Source organism: Rhincodon typus, chromosome 29 (genome assembly GCF_021869965.1).
Source record: "Rhincodon typus isolate 14 chromosome 29, sRhiTyp1.1, whole genome shotgun sequence".
Classification (NCBI taxonomy): domain Eukaryota; kingdom Metazoa; phylum Chordata; class Chondrichthyes; order Orectolobiformes; family Rhincodontidae; genus Rhincodon; species Rhincodon typus.
This window is the reverse complement of record NC_063360.1, coordinates 16,334,509-16,351,460: the sequence shown is the minus strand read 5'-3', so window position 1 is coordinate 16,351,460 and position 16,952 is coordinate 16,334,509. Positions and strand designations below refer to the sequence as shown.

Below are 16,952 nucleotides of genomic sequence, written 5' to 3'. Positions count from 1 at the left end.
GAAGAAGTGACAAAGAAGATTGAGCACTGAACATTGTGTATATGGACTTCAGCAAGGTGTTCAACAAGGTTCCACATGATAGACTGGTTAGCAAGGTTAGATCACATAGAATCCTAGGGAGAGCTAGTCATTTGGATACAAAATTGGCTTGAAGGTAGGAGACAGAGGGTGATGGTGGAGGGTTGTTTCTCAGACTGGATCGGTGCTGGGTCCACTGCTTTTTGTCATTTATATAAATGGTTTGGATGTGAATATAGGAGGTATGATTAGTAAGTTTGCAGATGACACCAACATTGGTGGCGTAGTGGACAGTGAAAAAGGTTGTCTCAGAGTACAATGGGACCTTGATCACACAGGCTGACGGGGCAAGGAGTGGCAGATGGACTTTAATTTAGGTAAATGTGAGGTGTTGCATTTTGGTAAGGCAAATCAGGGCAGGACTTCTGCAGTTAATGGTCGGGTTCCGGGCAGTGTTGCTCAACACATACATCTTGGAGTGCAGGTTCACAGTTCCTTTGAAGGTAGAGTCACAGGTAGACAAGGTAGTGAAGAAAGTGTTTGGTACACTTGCCTTTATTGGTCAGTGCATTGAGGATAGGAGTTGTGAGGTCATTTTACAGTTACACAAGACATTTGTTAGGCCACTTTTGGAATACTGTGTTCAATTCTGGTCTCCCTGCTAAAGGAAGATGTTATGAAACTTGAAAGGGTTCAGAAAAGATTTACAATGATGTTGCCATGGTTGGAGGGTTTGAGCAATAGATAAAGGCTGAATATGCTGGGGCTGTTTTCCCTGGAGCATTGGGGCCTGATGGGTGATCTTAGAGGTTTATAGAGTCATGAGGGGTATGGATAGGGTGAAAAGCTAAGGTCTTTTTTCCACAGTAAGGGCTTCCAAAAGTAGACAGCATACGTTTAAGGAGAGAGGAGTAAGATATGAAAGTGAACTAAGGAGCAACTTTTTCACACAGAGGGTCATGCATGTATGGAATGAGCTACCAGAGGCAGTGATGGAGACTGGTACAATTACAAAATTTACAAAACATGGGTAACATGAATAGGAAGAGTTTAGAGGGATAGGGGCCAAATGCTGGCAAATGGGACTAGATTTTATTTTATTCATTCACAGGATGAGGGCATCACTGGCTAGACAGCATTTCTTGCCCATCCCTAATTGCCCAGAGGGCAGTTAAGAGTCAGCCATATTGCAGAGGGTCTGAAGTCAGTTTCTTTCCCTAAATATCATTCGTGAACTAGATAGGTTTTTCCAACAATCAACATGGTTTCATGGTCATCATTAGACTCTTAATTCCTGACTTTTTTAAAATAAATTCACATTCCACCATCAGCTGTGGCAGGATTCAAACCCAGGTCCCCAGAACATTATCTGGCTCTAGGCCATTGCCTCCCCCAAACTAATTTAGGATATCTGGTTGGCATGGTCAAGTTGGAACAAAGGGTCTGCTTCTGTGCTGTACGACTCTATGACTCTAGCTGGATGCACATACGTAAGCAAGTTTTATACAAGCATGTTCATAGGGATGTGAATTTGGTTGGCACTGGACTGGGAGCTGGTACCCAATATGGAGTCCAGTAAAAATCAAATTTTCGAGACTTTTTTTTCAGCTAAGGGTCAGGGCATTAAATTTTATACTGCTAATGTTTTTGATGGGCTTGCTTTCAAATATAAAAAACATGGCAAAAGCCAGTACTGGGGCATACAGAAACATTCAATCAGCATTCTCATCATTTGGGTATATCACTATGAACAACCCTAAATGATGAAACTAATTCAATGTTCCAAACAAGGGTCCACTCAATCAGTCCTTTGTAGACTAGATAACTAACCTATTGCACTGAAAATTGCACTTTCCAGTCTATTAACTTTTAACTGGACAGGCAGCACCCAGATTTTCAGGTAGCGCTCAGTCATGATTAATCCACATCATTCAATGGGTGTTAGGCTAATATCAATGTATTGCTTCCATCAAATTCCCATAGCAGTATGGAATTGAAACCCACTACCTGATACTCTTCACCAGGCCGTGGTCCCACTTCAGTTCCCATAATCACCAACACCCACAGCCTGGGAGAGGAAGCAGTCACATTGGTTGCTCTTGCAGTTTCAGTGCTGTTTAGGGGTGAGGAGAAAAGGGACTGAAATGGAAGGTCTGAACCATATCATGCTGACAGCTTCCAGCCCTTCGCCTGAGCCTTGGTTCAGGGGGAATTGCACTGAGTTGGCATTCACAAGTTCCATTTTAACCAATAATGAATTGAGGTATATGAATTTTGTCCAGCAGTCAGGGGTTGATTTTAAACAAGATCAACTAATGTTCGAGGTATATGTCGTATTCAGCAAATAACGCATAGTAGAAAAGGGAGAAGAGTTTCAGAATCGATTGAAGGCTCCACCAAAACATGAGAAATGTGAATGATGTGAAAAGATCATGCAAATGGTATTTTAGAGTAAAGAAGGAAACTTCTACTCTCTACAGTTACTCGATCACAGTTCGTGAGGTTGGTCATTTAGGACCAAAATGAGGAGAAATGTTTTCAGCCAGAGAGTGGTGAGCCTGTGGGATTCCTTGTCACAAAAAGCAGTTAAGAAAGAAATATTGAATGTTTTCAATAATGAGTTAGAAATAGTTCTTAGGGCTGATGGGATCAAAGGGGATGGAGAGAAAGCATGCGAAGGGTATCAAATTGGATGACAGCCATGATGATATTGAATGGCAGACCAGGCTTAATCCTGCTTCAATTTCCAAGCTCTATATTTCAATAGTGAGGGATTATACACTGAACATTGTGAAGGTGATGAAGAAAAACATAAGAAAATAGTGAAAGAAGAACAGGACCATAGTAATGACTAAATCCAAGTTGTCAAAGAAGGATTGTACCAGAAGCATTGTTGGTGGTGAAGAAGCTGACAGGTTACTAAGATGTGTCTCCAAAACTGCTTTCCACATTAGTGGTATGTTTTTAATCTAACAAGGATATAACTTATCACAGAGCACATATGTGACTCAGTGTTGATCACGCATGCAAAATGACATGGTTCTGTGCTGATTATTAGAAACAAAATGAGCTGAAAGTTGTGACAAGGGTCATCAACTTGAAATAAATTCCAACAATATTTTGCATTTGATCTAAATGTTCCTGTGTGTTCTGTGCTTGGCACAAAAGTGTTGCATGAAAGCCTGAGAGCCATTGAGTATCTTGACTCTAGTCTTAAGAACAGGGACCAATCAAGCTCTGCTTTTGTTACAATGGCAAAGATAGAGGACTTAAGTTGTGCCTTTTGGATTTGAGCAACACCATAGACATTTATCATTGGCTGATTAATTCTGTCAGACTGGAGCCAGGGCGTATGCCCTGGTATACAATGGTGGTGTTGCCAATCTTACTCAGCAAAGTCATGAATAATGCAACTTAAAGCCTCAACATTAGTGTTGCTGAAGTTATCAGGTGGACATGGTGAACAGGTATCTGAGGCAGGTGAAAGCCACTGTGTCCTCGGCCAATCTCACAATCAAACTCATCGGCCTAAAAAGGATGTAAAAGTTTGGCAAGATTATCCCAAACTATAACATTATGGCTGAGCCATAATCAAAACCACATCACCAACAATTACAACTTATTTTTTGAAAAAGGAAAGGGCAGTGATATGTTCACAAACATGAAATGGGCTGGGGTTAAGCAACAAAGTCGTGTTAGAATTGAAACATTTTTTTTCTCAAAGATTCAGCTTATTATTAAGTCTTTTTAATTTTATCATGGTCCCTAAATCATCTCTACTCAAAGAATGTGCCAGCTCATTTTTAATACATTTGTTTACAAATCAGGATTTGCTGAAAGAAACATGGCAGTGAAATCAAGTCACTTAATGCAAATGTAAACGAATGATTAGTTGAAATGTGTTTTTAGTTAGCAGCTTTTTGTGAATCCAGCAAAGATACACTGTGCCCTGGTCTGGAAAGCATTTTATTTTAAAGGTATTTTCTAGACTGATTTTTGTAACAGGTTGAACAGCATGCACAGGGGGAAAAACAGAGCTAATGTTTCACATTGATAAGCTTCTGTCAGAATTAAAGATCATTGACCTGAAACATTGTTTCTTTCACCACAGACCTACTGAGGAATTCCAGCATATTTTATTTCAGATTTCGAGCATCTGTAGTATTCTGCTTTTGATTTTGTTTTTGGCTTTCCCCCCCCACTCCTCTCTCTCCCTTTCTCTTTCTTCCTTACCTAGGAACATATGAGACAACTTCATGATATAAGAACATTAAAAAAAAATTGGAAGTAAGCCATTTGATCCCTTAAACTTGCTAATTCATTGAAGGTGAATACAGCAGTCATTCTACCTTGGCTGCATGCTCCCACCCTATCCCCATATTCCCTGTTTTTCTTTGGATAAAATCTTCCTAGCCCCTGAACAATGTGGGCCTTGGTGCAAAATTTGGGAAAATCGGATATCAAGTCAGGCCCTTCTTAATGTGACTTCAGAAAGCCGTTTTACCAAGCCTTGGAAGTTGAAACAAGGTTCCTGCTGGTGGAGGAGAGAGGCATATTAGTATCAATTATCACCCATTATCACCCTCGTAATTACACAATCTCACCTCACTGGTATATAATCTCCCATTCTCTGCACCAACAGGTAGAAACTAGGTGCCCCAAAACACCTGGCATAAAAGTCAGAGTGGGTATCTTGTGACTCCAGCTTGCCACAATCTTGGACACCCGGCACCAATGGCCCAAGGCATACTCCATGGGCAGGAGCTGCGTGCACCCCATGACCATAGACATTGGCATCAAACACGTACCATCCTCACCACATCATCATGGCACAAAGTGCCTCAACCTGGTTGGGTGAAGAAATTTTCTCCTGTCATATTTCCAAATGGCCGAACCTTTGTTCCGAGATAGTGAGTCCTGGTTTTAGACTTCCTTGTCAGGCAGTCAACTTTGTGCGTGCAGCAGATCTTGCTTTGGGTTGATTTGTAAGAAACACCCTCTCTAAATGGACAGGGCATTAACTTGGCATGCAACCTCCTATTAGAAACAATTGGCTTGTTAGAATAGCTCATTCCAAACCCTGTCGACCCACATGATACAACTAACTGGGTGCATTTGGAGACTGGAGCTCTTACCTTTGCTCACTTTGGCTTCCCTTGCCTGCAGGTTACTTTGAATATTGAACTTTTTATTAGTAACTAATTTTGTGGTGGCTGTAAAAGGCTACACGTGGAGTCAAATGTTCTAGACTGTTGCACCAGGCAAAAAAATACAGGTGCCCATCTAGCAACATTTAATTTAAGTAAATTATGCACAGGAGGCTTGCAGGTTTCTGTTCAACCTACTGCTTCATGAAGCTTTCCCCATGATTGTGTCTCGGGAAAATGTTGCCTGCAATTTTGAACCTTTTGGGTAAATTATGCTTTTGATAATTCGCTAACTAGCTGTGCACCAGATGTTTTTGATGACATGCAGTATGTATTTTAATATTCAATGATCTGTTTTACAAAGTAACCTCTGACTTAACTTGAGCACAGCCATAGGCAATTGTTTCAAACCAATAGCTTCCCTCCAAGGAAACCTGTTCATCTTTATTGCTGGGAATACCTTCACCACAGCTGAAAGTCATGGTAATATTTAGTTGTACTGTGTTGAATTGCCAGTATGTTTTGCTTTTTAAAAAATCCTTTTACAAAGTAATGACTCTTGTTGAAACAGTTCACGTCGCTTGCCTGTGAATTCATCATATCCTTCACTTGAAAGAAGTTTCCATGCAAAAACTTCCAATTTAAAGCTTTTGAAAAATGCCTTTCCGATCTGAGGTATATATTTCTTCTAATTTTTCAATTATCAATAGTGCCAACTGATATCCTGCTCCTCAAAATCATGGTCTTTGTGGAAAAGTGAGCAGTATTGTGTCCCTTTACTGGTAGAAATATATCTGTAAATCTAATCTTTGTTCACTTGTAAATACGGAATAGATTGATCTGGGGACTTCAAAATCTATCCGTAGAACATTCAAGGAAATGAATTTTGTATAAGTTCAATACTACACCATTCTTGAATTCCCATGTTGTGTCCTGAACAAATACATGCAACTTGGCAAATTAAAATCGGCATTTTTTTGCTAACTATTTCCCTGTCTTAAGCTCATACTGACATCCCCAGTGGTAGTGACTTGCGTTTCAACATGAGCCAGTTGAGCGGCAAGTTTATTACAAAGCATCTTCACACTGCCCCCTATTTGGTTAAGAAATTGACCACAACATGGTATGTCAGTGCACAATAGTAGAGAGCTGAACTTTTCTTAAAGACGGCAAAGTTTAAACCAGGCTCTGACTGACCGAGCTCTTGACTTCTGTATTTGTGAGAAAGCTTTACTCTTTTTAAGATGCAGTTACAAAATGAAAAGGTTTCCACAAGGAAAGATATAACTAAGAGATCTGTTTCTGGTCTGCAAAAACTTACAGTCTGCTAGTCAACAGTTGTGAAGTTGCATTGAAGTGATTTTGAGTAATGGTGCATATAATCTCCTCGTTTCAATTTAAAGAGTATTGTAAAGGCACAAAATTATATAATTGGGGAGGATTCAGGGAAAAAAAAACAGAAAATAAATGAGATAGTAGGAACTGCCGATGCTGGAGTCTGAGATAACAAGGTGTGGAGCTAGAGGAACACAGCAGGCCAGGCAGCATCAGAGGAGCAGGAAAGCTGATAGGTGGAAGAGAAGACGGACAGGTCAAGGAGGTGGAGTTGAAGCTAGTAAAGGTGAGTGTAGGTAGGAAGTTGGGATGGGGGTTGGTCCCACCTATCTGCTCCACTATCCACCTTCCATCACCACCCCTCTCTCTATTTGTTTCAGAGCCCCCTTCCCCTCCCCCATTTCTGAAGAAGGGTCCAGACCCAAAACGCCAGCTTTCCTGCTCCTCTGATGCTGCCTGGCCTGCTGTGTTCCTCCAGCTCCACACCTTGTTATCTCAGAAAAAAAATGACTTGTAATTAAGGGTTAGGATTAAGCAGCAAAATCTGTAAATGAATAACAAAATAAAACTTTTCTTTTAACACAGAAGAATTCCTGTCAACTCTTGAACACTATGAAATAGCAATTCCTGTCCGAGTTGACCACAATGGAGATTTCCTAAGCTATAATGTAAAAAGTAGCCATGAACTGCGATCAAAGAGAAGCTTACCTGCGTTTCAACATGAGCCAGTTGAGCAGCAAGTTTATTACAAAGTATCTTCACATGGATTGCACTTCCTTTTAAACTTGACTTTACACATTAATCTGGTATCAGATTATTTTACTGTAGAATATTGGAAAAGAGATGGCGTGGAATGGAGGCATGATTATATGGATGAATGTCATTATTTGGGACATTTAAGTGATCTCCAGGGAGTCACAAAAGTTGCTTTAAGTAACTGTAATGGATTGGTAAGTTATCAATTTCTCTGTTACAGACTGAATCATACATTTTATCAACAGCATAAGCTTCATTTGTATTGCATAAAGTGGCATATATGCAGCTTAGCATTTGGAGAAATAAACCTGATTTTTTTTTTAAACATGTCTTGTTTAGTTATTGGGCAATTTAAGCACAATGTTCCACTTTGACCAAACTAAGGTGGAGTACTGTTTTTGTTTCCAGGTACTATAAACTGTTAATCAGGAGAGTGAACCTTGGCGGTGTGGCCACAACTAAGTAAATAACGGATTCTTGTCTTCATTGTCGTAATAATGAATTAGAGATAGCAAGAACTGCAGATGCTGGAGTCAGAGATAACACAGAGGAACACAGCAGGCCAGGCAGCGTCAGAGGAGCAGGAAAGTTGATGTTTCGGGTCAGGAGCCTTCTTTAGAAGGGTCCCGACCCGAACCATCAACTTTCCTGCTCCTAATAGTGACTTGGTCCTTTTCTTCTCCAATGGTCTCAAAATTGCGTACAACAAATAAATGTCTCCTTCCTGTATTCTTGTTCTGCAGGTGATGTTATTTTATGTTCACTTTACAATGGGTTAATCAGTGAGGGCTCTGCCCTTTTCAAGGGATGTTTTGCAAACTCAACTAGGTACAACCTGCTTCAACAATTGCTTCACTGCTTATCATAGCACAAGCAACATCTGTTACAACCATGGTGGTTTCTTCAACAGCTGTTCACTTCTGTCCCTCTTGAGACCATACATAAGTGATCCAAACTATATTTTATTTGCTACTTTAACCCATTAGTCAATACCAAAAGGGACATTAACTCATTTAAAATAATTTGACTAATATTTTAAAGAAAGAGGAATTTCATATGAAAATATTGAGTATTTCTACATTAATAATGGAAGCAGTCTTATTCAACTTCATATCCAGTATTTATTCATTTACATATATAATGTTAATTATATTTCAATGCATTTCAAATTATTTATGTTTTTTTCCAAAGTTGATTAGTACCAAAAATCTTCCTTGTTAGCTTTATTCACAGTTTTGGCTACCCATTCAAGGTAAAGTTCCACCTGATTTCCCTTATACATAATTTGTGAATTTGTTTTTAGAGAATCTCTGAAGTGTGGAAACAGGCCCTTTGGCCCCACATGTCCACACTGAACCTCAGAACATCCCACCCAGACCCATCCCCCTGTAACCCACCTAATCTACACATCCCTGAACACTACAGACAATTTAGCTTGGCCAATCTACCTAGCCTGCACATCTTTGGACTGTGGGAGGAAATCAGAGCATCTGAAGGAAACCCACGCAGACACTGGGAGAATGTGCAAACTCCACATAGACAGTCGCCCGAGGGTGGGATTGAACCTGGTTACTGGTGCTGTGAGGCAGCAGTGCTAACCACTGAGCCACCATGCTGTAATTGTACCATATTGTGCTGTAATAGTAGCTTGGTCTGTTCAAATATGCAGACCAAACATGGGTATGAATATAATTAAAGAAGAACCTGTTTACTTAAAAATTATCATCTTTTTCTCATGAAGTGATAACATGACTCACATATGACATTTGTTAAAGACAGAGGAGAAATGTGAGATGAGTTTCTCTCTTTTCCACCTATTGACTGACTGCAATGAGACGTGTTTTAGAGAAGAACTGCTTTAATCCCTTGAGTGCTGTAGCTTGAAAGAACAGACATAAACAAGCTTCCTTGTAGGTTCAGTCGAAAGGATAAATGTTTATTTGCACAACACCCAAATGTAATCACAAACCCATTCATCATCCTCACAAGATATCGGCGCAATCACACACATGCACAAAATAAGTGATTTCTAAGTGTACTTAGATTATTTAAAGGCCCAGATTTCACTGTTTTTCCGTTTTGCCGAGAAGGGCATCAGTAGCCTTACAGGCCTGAAAATTCTCAGTTCAGTTCATTTCAGACCCAGTGGTCTCTTGTAATACATTCACAACAGTACTCCAATAATTGATAGATTTTAGTCTTTTCAGTCATAGCAGTGGCTGAGCCTCTGTGAGGAAAGATAGAATCTTGCACGTGTAAATAAAGCTCAATTTCTTTGCCTGAAACGACTGTATGTGGCAGGATTCTGCTGTTTTTCTGTCAAGGTGTCTTCTCTCTGAGATAGTTAATCATAGAATCCCTACAGTGTGGAAACAGGCCCTTTGGCCCAACAAGCCCATACCAATTCTCAGAGCACCCGCCAAACCCATCCCCCGATAGCCCACCTAATCTACACATCCCTGAACACTATAGGCAATTTAGCATGGCCAATCCACCTAACCTGCGCATCTTTGGACTGTGGGAAGAAACCCACGCAGATATGGGGAAGAATTTGCAAACTCCACACAGGCAGTCACCCGAAGGTGGAATCAAACCCGGGTCCCTGGTGCTGTGAGGCAGCAGTGCTAACCACTGAGCCACCGTGCTACCCCGCATTTTCTGGGCAGTCTTTAGCATGATAATATCCCTGCTATCTCACACTAGTTTCTATCTTGTGGCTCCTTAATCAATTTTCCCATTACCCACAAGAAATGATTTGATTAAACTTCAGTTTCTGCAAATAATCAGATAAACATAAGTGTTAATTTCATGAATGATTTCTTGCAAAAACACAAATTGCTGGAGAAACTCAGCAGGTCTGGCCAAATCTGTGGAGGGAAAAGAGAGTTTGAGGTCGGTGACCCTTCTTCATCATTTAAAGTAATGGTGCGGATTTTGCAGTTAGCAGGGAAGTGGTGAAAGGAGATTTGGCAGAAGATTTCAAAAACATGAGCAGGCTGGATAGAGTGGATTTGGAAAATCTGTTGCCGCTCTTAAAAGAATTGAGAACCGTAGGGCATGGATTTAAAGTGATGTGCAAAAGAAGTAAGTGTGATATGAGCCAATGAAAATATTCACACAGCAAATAGTTAGGGTATGAAATGTACTGCTTGAAGCTGTCGTAGAGGTACATTCAGTTAAGGTATTTAAGGGGGCTGGGATAAAAATAGTTGCAGGTGCATTGGGGAAAAAGCAGGAGAATGGCAGTAGGTAATGATGCTTGTTTAAAGAGCTGGTGTAGATACAATGAGCTGCATGGCCTCCTTCTGTGCTATAACAATCCTTTGATTCTGTGATGATGCTCACTTTTGACTTTAAATACAGTTGCTATAGTGTGTATTTCACTTTCCTGATATTAATTTGAATCTACTGCCAAGCAAAGGCAGTGCCCAGGCATCCAGCATCCGGGATGTCATCAAGCAAGTCAATCACCAATCATATTGAAGTATTCTCAGATCAGAAACCAGAAATTAAATGCAGGAATTCCTTTAAATAACATTTACTAACAACATTTTATAAATTCTACATGCAGTGAATATAATATTAGGAGTAGAAATATCAAATTTAAAATATATATATTTTATATATTAATGTTATGGATTTATTTTACCATAATGGAAACATTTGATGTTTAAGAAATATCATTTTTTTCCAGGGCCAGAGAGATTCTTCAGCAGTATCTATGACTTAATATGCTGTTGAAAGCCCAGTTACAGCTAAGTAGTAGGTCATAACTTTTTCAGGAGTTTTCAGCCACTTCTAGAGACAAAAACAGGAATTTTTCATCCATTCAGCTAATTCCAAGGATTGTACTCTGTGAGGACTTCTACAGTCCAACATTTGGAGAAAGGATAGATCTTCTAGACTTCTGTGTTTAATTGTGCATTTGTGGGCATCAGATGTTGCTGTTGGTTTCAAAGTTCTCAGGACAACAAATGCTGATAGTTTTGCCATCATTCTAGGAGCAATATGCAGGCCAATATTGACTAAATTTAAATTGTATTATATTTTCTTTATATCTATCATGTAGACAACTAATCTAAGGGAAGAATATATCAAAATACCACCTATAGACATGTCTTCAAGCTCAGTAACATCAGGCCAAAGGACACTTCATTTGTAAATTATCTTCATAACTGACAAGTTGTAATTGCAGAGTCCCATTAATAAATATAATAACTTAGAAGCAGTGCTGTCCAATTAAAGAAGTGTTTTGCGTATCTCAATTAGAATGATATTAACCTGTCAGTAGAGATAGCTTGTTTCAGTACAACCAAAGACTTGGTTCTGTTCCTGATTGCTCATATCTTGGTCATATTTCACAATTGACATGCATATTTCAAAGCTGCATTGATTTTGATACACTTGTGTAACCAGCAAAAGATGGGACTACTACTGATGATTGAGTTTAATTATCATAAGTCTCTTCACTGTAATATAAATGAGTGATGAATAGTGAGGAAACTCCTTTACATCATAATAACAGGAGTTCGTTTTGGCATCATTCCTCCCACCGCCCCCACCACTCCAACCTTCCAACCCTCCATCCAGTAAACACTGGAAATAAGTCTAATGGTGACCATATATCGATTGTTGATTGCCATGGAAAACCATCTAATTACTAATGTCCTTTTAGGGAATTAAATCTGTCATCCTTACCTAGCCTGACTTAAATGTTACTCCATATTCAAAGCAATGTAGTTGACTATTTACTGCCCTCTGAAATGACCTAGCAAGCCTCTCAGCCTCAAGACTACTAGGGATAGGCAATAAATGCTGGCCAGGGACGCTCACATCTCAAGAATGAAAAGAGCCACAAAAAAACACAGCAACCACAATTAAATGTAAATCACCAATTTTCTTTTTATTCTGTATATCCATATTTTGAAGAGGATATAAATACCTGTTTATGCGACAGTCTGTTTATTAAATAATTTAGCAGCTGGGTACCTTGGTTGTTCTGCTATTTATGAAGTTGTACACTTACCTACAATTATGGAGAAAAGTAAATGTTCCTGCCCAGTCATCAGGTTAATTTGAAGGAGTGGGAAGATCCAAGAATGACAACATTTGCAATAAGCCCATTTTTAAGACAGTTTTAACTATTTTGGGAAAATTACTGTGTTCTATTGTTGTTCCTTCTATTCCAGAAAACCTTAAATTGACTAAGTATTTACAAGTAGATTCTTGTAACTGTGCATCTTTTAACATGTTGAAACCATTCTGTTTTCAAAATATTGTGGTTAGAGTAAAACGTGTTGGACTAAATACTAACTGAGCTCTCTTAATCTTAGAAGTTAGAATTGCTTTACATTAGTGTACTCTGCAAGTACACATATGTGTATTGGCACTTTGAAAATACTCCAATGTAATGTTTACAGGAGTTTGTTTTGCAAATCCTAGCCACTCTGTCTCATCCCTCAGTTCTCACCTCCTAAATGTTATGGCTATTAATTATATTTTTCTGTGTGGTTTTGAAACGTGTGACAAAATGAAATTTCTTATCAACTGATGCTGGACCTCAAACATGTGTGTCCGCTGAGGAACAATGGAATGCTTTTATTTTCTTTTAATGAAAATGTATTTGTAACAGTTTTCATAGTCGATCCTGTGCTGGTAATAACCACAGCAGTGCTTTACTTTCAGCACGGTGTAATAGCTGAGGATGAAGAAGAATATTTCATAGAGCCCCTCACCACCGTTAAAATGGCTGAATTCAATTACAGTGAAGGAAGCCCCCATGTAGTTTATAAACGATCTTCACTTCCAAACCAACGTCAACAAATTGACGCAACATGTGGAGTTTCAGGTAATGCATTACTTATTTTGCTCATGCTTGCGCTCTCTCTCTGCCTCTGCCCTCTCTCTCTGTCTGTCCTCAGCAGTGCCACCTTGCACTATATCCTGGCTGAGCTGATCTACTTGACAAAGTGGCATTTGGCTTGTTGCTGCATTTTGTTAACTTTATGTAGACAGAGCTGCTTAGACAATTTGTTCTACTCTAATATTGCAATAGATGTGGCGCTGCAGTTGTAGCACCTCTTGGTCAGGGCTTTCTAAACTGGGGGCTTGTGTGCTCTGGAACAGCAATGGTTGCTGTGGGACTCTTACGCTGTTGGCGTTGTCACTTTTAAATTGCCAGGGCACTTTTTAAAGTGGGTTTGGCTCAACCAGCAGAATCTTGAGGCCCGAGTGCTATGTGGTAAAGGCCTGTCAAAATCCAAAAGGGTGTTCTTTATATGTAAAAACATTGGGATGTCAAGCATGAAAATGGGGTCACAATGGAAACATGTTTGGGAAGCACTGCATGGTATCTAAGTTATAACAATGCAGAGGGTTGGAGCAGAAGAAAGGGGAATCTCCACATAGTACTTTACCAGGATGTTGCCTGGAATGGAGGGAAGGCCTTACGAGGAAAGGTTGAGAGAGCTAGGGCTTTTCTCTTTAGAACGACGAAGGATGAGAGGTGACTTGATAAAGGTACAAAATGATCAGAGGTATAGATAGAGTAGACAGCCAGAGAATTTTTCCTAGGGTGGAGGTAGCTATTATGAGGGGGCATAGTTTTAAAGTGAGTGGAGGTAGATATAGGGGAGACGTCAGAGGTAGGTTCGTTACTGAGAGAGTGGTCGGGGCGTGGAATGCATTGCCGGAGAGGGTAGGGGAGCCGGCCTCATTAGGGGCATTTAAGCGGCTATTAGATAGGCATATGGATGATAGTATAAGGTAGGGGTGGAGATTAGATAGACCTTAGGTTTAGGATAAACATTCGGCACAACATTGTGGGCTGAAGGGCCTGTACTGTGCTGTACTGTTCTATGTTCTACTATTTACCAAATTGTACCAAATTGGAGCCATTCTACTTCATTTTTCTGGACTGTGATAGGAGGTTGTCTGGCAGAGTGAGAAATGCATTCAGGATCTCTACATATCCCTTCCCTTCAATGTCTTCCATAGAGTTTGCTCTAGTGGAATTAATCTCCGATAGGGTTAGGATTAGAGTTCACCCTCCAGTGACCTGACAAACAAACCATCCTTTTCCCTCTGGTCTAGTTGCAGCCCACTTTTTCTCAGTAACAAGCCACATGCAGATTCCAACTCCTTATTAGCCCATAAGGTACATGCAGTGTCAATATCTGATCTAGTGGCTGCCAATGCCAGAACGAGTGATGAGCCCTCTTCTTCAATGCTGTGTTGTTGTTTGTATTCTCTCCTTGCTGACTGTGCTATGGTGCACAGGCTGCCGTCCTCTGGTAACTGAAAGCAGGAATTTTGAAAGAGGAAGGTTAGCACCTGTTGGAAAACAAGAGGCCCGTGACTACACCATTAATAGCTTGCATGTTATAAAACAGAATGAAGGTGAGCTTGGAATTGAGAGTGACAGAAAAAAAATCATCCTCAATGTTCTTTACTGATTGACAATGCCACTGGCTCTGTTACAGCTGGCCTATGATGCAGCCAACCATCTCCTCTGTCAGGTTCAGAAAATGGTACCCCACTGATTCTGTCCAAGCCTAAGTGGTTATGGACAACCTGATCCCAAATGAGAGAGGGAAGCATGTGACTGATAGTGTGGCACTCTGTTTGGGTAATGTGCTTGCTACGGTTTAATAGCTGGAGATTTGCGGAAACAATGGGAACCTGGCTGCAGGTTTGGCACCATTGGAATGTGTATGAGGCTGACATGGAGTATCTGAGTGTTTGAGTGGCTGGGATTGCTAATGGGTAAGTGAAGGGGGTCTGAGAACCGTGAGTGGTTGGTGGCACAGTTGGGTATGCAGCCCTTTGAAGATGCAGCGGTGGTCTTTAGACTTCTTGTGGCACTCCTGCCAGGTCTTTAAGACTAGATGTTGACTGTTCTGGGACATTTTGCTTCAATTACCTTTGGAGAAACCCTTTCCACCCTCCCTCCCTGTACAACATCTCTCTTTTACCTCCATGACTAAAGACGCCAACAGTGCATCCATGAGCCTCAAAGCCCTCTCTTTTTCACGGCCCTCTGTTTGTGCGGCTCCTGCATGCGGCCACTGTCTGTGCTGGCAGTGAGCCGTAGATCCCTCCCACTGAGAACAGCTCCACTTCAATATGGATGGGCTGCCTTTAGGAGAAGTATGTTGAGCTGCACCATATGCCATCAGTTCCATGCTGCTGGGCTCCCTGCTGAGCACTCCGACAGCCAACAACATTTGGCCTATTTCAGTCAATGCCGCGTTCAGGTACACAAGAAGCCAGCGCTAAAAGCATAAGCTACCTGCTGTAGTAAAAAAGACACAGGCAGATCACAAGTCATGGCCACAACAACTGAAAACAGGCCAAAGTTTTTTTTTAAATTCCTGAATCTTTTATTGCCTTATGCATTATGGATGATTTTTCATCTCAGTATTGTTGTTCTTTGTGAATGGAGCTGTGATTACAAATGTTTTTTTTTATCAATGTCCCATGAAGTAGATTTTCAAATGACCGGCAAAGAGCAATTGATAAGATTTTTGATGATTCTCGCTGCAGTGGCAATGCATAATTGTGAAATGATTCCTTTCCCATACTCAGCCTAGTACTTGCTCGTCACATAAGAGGCATCATTTGAATGCTTACAGTGGTTCTGTTCCAGATGAGAAACCAGGGAAAGGAAGATCTCCATGGCTGAGGAATTTCCAGACTTCACCAGTGACTCTTTCACCAAATAAGACTCTGAAAAACCAGCTACAATTGAAAAGATCAGTCAGTCAAGAACATTATGTGGAAACCCTAGTAGTAGCAGATAAGATGATGGTTGGATACCATGGACGAAGAGACATTGAGCAGTATATTCTTTCTGTCATGAATATTGTAAGTATATTTCATTATTTCACTATTCAATGCACTTCCAAATGCAATTTTTCTTTCGCTCCATTTAAAGTTGTTTGCATCTTTTCCTCGTCCCTTTACTTTAATTCTTTTAAAAAGGAGATATTTGAAGTGTACATATATGTGGTATGTTCTCAAGTCTATCAATGATATTCAAAAAAATGCCCCTGAATAACATGAGATGCTTTTCCATGCATTCGTTGTGTGAATGTGTTTGATGTTTGCTCACAAGTGAGGTGCCAGAAGACTGGAGAGTGGCTAATGTTATGTTATTGCTCAAGAAAGGTAGCAATGAAAAGTCAGGCAATTATAGACCAATGAGTCTAACATCTGTGGTGGGTAAGTTGTTGCAGGGTGTTCTGAGGGACACGGTCTTCATGCCTTTGGAAACCATGATGTGGAGGTGCTGGTGTTGGGTTGGGGTAGACAAGATCAGAAATCACATGACAGCAGGTTATAGTCCAGAGACAGTAGGAACTGCCGATGCTGGAGAATCTGAGATGACAAGGTGTAGAGCTGGATGAACACACAAGCCAAGCAGCATCAGAGGAGCAGGAAGGCTGACATTTCGGGTCTGGACCCTTCTTCAACAGGTTTACTTGAAAACACAAGCTTTTGAAGCCTCGATCCTTCTTCAGCTGTTAGAGAGAGAGAGGAAGTATCATTCACAGAATTTTTAAATAAAAGATCAAAGGGTCATACCATTGATGAGGATGTATTAAAGAAACCTAAGATGCTATTAGATCTTTAATCAGTTCAAAGGTTGTAATTGATTAATATGTATATATAAATCCCCGAATTCCTTTCAAGTCA

General features: G+C 40.3%; 1 protein-coding gene across 1 annotated transcript in view; it reads left to right on the top strand.

Annotated features, from left to right (window-relative positions):
- Positions 1–16,952, top strand: part of LOC109920522 (A disintegrin and metalloproteinase with thrombospondin motifs 6-like) — a 148,101-nt gene that overhangs the window by 12,595 nt on the left and 118,554 nt on the right. Inside the window, exons 2-4 of the mRNA XM_048613909.1 lie at positions 7,086–7,450; positions 12,942–13,104; positions 15,904–16,125. Coding sequence (XP_048469866.1) covers positions 7,086–7,450; positions 12,942–13,104; positions 15,904–16,125 — 750 coding nt within the window. The remainder of the gene's footprint in view (positions 1–7,085; positions 7,451–12,941; positions 13,105–15,903; positions 16,126–16,952) is intronic.